At 38.7% G+C, this 3,226-nt stretch overlaps 1 protein-coding gene across 1 annotated transcript in view; it reads right to left on the bottom strand.

Annotated features, from left to right (window-relative positions):
* ace (angiotensin I converting enzyme) overlaps positions 1-3,226 on the bottom strand; it is a 33,853-nt gene that overhangs the window by 23,651 nt on the left and 6,976 nt on the right. Inside the window, exons 2-5 of the mRNA XM_015398996.1 lie at positions 1,458-1,628; positions 1,269-1,356; positions 481-624; positions 189-380 (exon numbers count right to left, since the gene is read on the bottom strand). Of these exons, the coding sequence (XP_015254482.1) occupies positions 189-380; positions 481-624; positions 1,269-1,356; positions 1,458-1,628 (595 nt within the window). The remainder of the gene's footprint in view (positions 1-188; positions 381-480; positions 625-1,268; positions 1,357-1,457; positions 1,629-3,226) is intronic.

Raw genomic sequence — 3,226 nt, 5'->3', positions numbered from 1 at the left:
TAGATAATGATCCATTGATTATTCCTTGCTGACCGGACTTTTTCTTTAAAAGAAATGTTTATCTGAAAATTGTTTTAATGTAGAAACTAATATGCGTAATCACAGAGCAAAGCTTATCTGTTTTTTTTTGTTTGAATAAGAAAACTGTGAATGGTGCATGCATTAAGATATAAAGCTGAGCATCTTACCCAACAGGTGAGCAGGAATGGGTCCTTTCAGATTAATATATTTGGGACCATAGAAGTTGTAGAGCTTGCGTCGTACAAAGGCATGCAGGTTGAGGTAGAGAGGTTCAATTGTCTTGTACAGCTGCTCTAAGTCCTCCTGAAAGGTTTCAGTCTCATACCAGGAGCGCCAGTAATCACCGGTGTCTTTAAAACCTGAGGATTAATACAATTTTAACATTTGAAGTAACGTCACATTTGCATCTTCATTAATGGTCTTTTCATATTTCATTCTGTTGCAAATGACAGTTCTTACCATCAGCTTTAGCGGCCTTGTTGCTAAGCTCCACAAACCTTGGATAAAGCTGTTTCAGAGGCACACCCGATGCATTGCGCCAGCCTTCCCAGGCAAACAGCAGCTTCTGGTAACTCCTGGAGCTAGCCATAATTTCTGTGAGTTCTTCAGAACAAATGGCAGTTTTCCAACAATTAGACTGACACAGAAGAGCAAACATCAATCAAAACAAACAAAAGCTGCAAAGTTCCTTTTGTAATTTCCTGCTCTCCGAGACGAGTGCATGCTCTCCATCTGGTTTAGGTTAAATTTCAGTTAGTAAGAGAAGTACAAACACCTCTTCTAAATCCATTCTTAAAGTGGTTTATGTAACCCTGTCTGCAGCGTGGATGGCATCTGTGATCGTAACAGTAATGAGCTCATTTCAGTTTACCACAAATTCTCCCTGGTGATTGTTTTTATCACTCTCCCTCTGCGCGCTGTTAAGCGTTTCCTCACAACTACATTAGGCAGTCGTAGCTACCAAACACAAAAGAGCATTGTTTCCCAATGTTTGTAGCTTCGCAGCCATACAGATTCCTTATTGTTTTAAACGGCACACTGGATACATCCTCAATACTTCCTTTTGAAACTCTTAGGAATGGTGCCCATCCTGTTGCTTCCAAAAACAGATCAAATCTGAAGCTCTTGCACTTGTTTTGAGAACAAGATTTTCCCCTATGTGGAGTTCTTTGTTTCCTACCAAGAGCCATTAACATCTATACAATTCATGGATCTTGCCCCTTAAGCTACCGGATGCATTTACTCACCAGGTTCCAGACTCCAGGTTATATTTTCCTGCGGGTACACCTTTGCTGTTGAATAAACACTATCCATTTTGCTCAGGATGGTGTTATACTATAAAACAAGACAAAAGATGAGCAGGATCTGTAAGTCCAAACAGGAAGCATGGCAGAAATCTTTGAATGTACGTTTTTAGGACATTAAAACTACTAAACCTCCTCTCGTTCAGCCTGTGGAAGGTTGGCTGCTCCCAGCGTCTTGAGCTTTTTGATAAGCTTCTTGTCTACTTCTTTAGGGAGAGATTCTAGGAATTGGTCAGAGAAGATCTCTTTGGCCTTCCCTCCCCAGGCCTCATCAAAGGCTTGTTCTTTGAGGCTTGCCTCTACCTTTTGACAGGAGAGACCAGAAGTCAGTTTTAAACATCAAACTCCCTTTTAACAGTAAAAGAAACCTCCAGCAGAACCACGCTATAAGATGCATTAACCTTCAAAATAAGTCCAGATTTAGGATTTTCATAAAAAAAAAAAAAAAACTGTTAGATTTGTTTCTACTGTATTTCATGCAATCAAATCATCCACCATGACCTGACAATGAGTGAAAACAAAAAGGAAACTAAAAAACTGATTATTTGAGCACATGCAGTACTGCATATCTACGGGCACCGCAGACATGGATGGACTGGGAATCCAGAGCTGTTTGTCAGCCTCATTCATTTCTCACACAGGTTGATCATCTCGTTACCTCAAGAAATCAAAAACTGTTTCCTTGTGATAACGAGATAATTATCTTGTTATCTTGAGAAAACCATTAATGGTTTAACTGTGATAACGAGATAGTTATGTCATTATCTCAAGAAGGCAATAGAACCGTCCTCGGCTTCCATAACATTTTACCTTTTCAAATCTTATTTTTTTTAAAGTACGGTTAGGGGTGTAAGAAAAATGAAAAAAGATCTGTCAGATATTGCAATATTAGTACAAATACAAAATACAGCTGAATTGATATTTCTAGGCAAACATCCTTGTCGTCATATTTTTATATAACTCTTAAACCATCAGGAGTCAGTTAATCATGCATCAGCTGCAGCACAGCAGCAACAAGAAGTTTTTAGATTTTCCAGAGCTATGGTATTATAAAAATAGCTACATATCATCTTTGTTAATGTATTATGATAAAATAGGATTAGTCGTATGGCAACACATTTATCCTATGCTTATCGTATCACCAACCTGTTGCCAATTCACTACTATAATGTGGAGTGATGGAGATGAACAGGGGGGGGGAATTAGTCAAGAATTTATTTTTAAAGAACATGTTTGATGAACACCCTCCTACCCCGGGGGTGAATGAGTCATCTGATAAAGAGAATAATGCTTCTACATTACAACTGACATTCATGAGATCAAACTTTTCATATTGAAAGTTTGCAGTAGGGTCAAACCTCTAAATGCGTGACACACAAAATTCATATATATAAAATATGCATACATATTTTGGAGAATTTTCCCTTTATTCCATCTATCTGTGTGAAATGGAGAAGCAAACGGACAGCAGAAGGAAATCCCTGCAGTTTGTCCTATAAAAGTGCTACAGTTGAACCAGCATAGTCTAAATACTGTGATAACTGCATCGTTAAGGGTAAAATGCTGGTTTAACTTATGTTGAACTACATTTAAAAATAGTTCACATGCTGAACCATAGTTCTTGAAAATGCTGTGATTATGGAGGTGTGTATATCAAGGCCAAAATGCATTGGACTTTATAGTAGGGTGACCAAATGTCCATATTTCCTGAGACATGTTCGTATTTCACGTCCTGTACCTGTCGTCCCGGGTTTTTTTTTAGAAAGTGAGGAAATGTCCTCATTTTTTAAATTACCTTCATTGGATCATTAAATTTACAGGCACTAGGGCACTGCGCATGACGCTGCGTGTGACGTAATCCCTGAGCCGCGTCAGTGCGGGCAGCCCTGTTCTTAATCAGA

This window comes from Cyprinodon variegatus, unplaced genomic scaffold (genome assembly GCF_000732505.1).
Source record: "Cyprinodon variegatus isolate N-32 unplaced genomic scaffold, C_variegatus-1.0 Scaffold979, whole genome shotgun sequence".
NCBI classification, from domain to species: domain Eukaryota; kingdom Metazoa; phylum Chordata; class Actinopteri; order Cyprinodontiformes; family Cyprinodontidae; genus Cyprinodon; species Cyprinodon variegatus.
The sequence above is the reverse complement of the archived record's forward strand: the minus strand, read 5'-3'. Positions and strand labels throughout refer to the sequence as shown.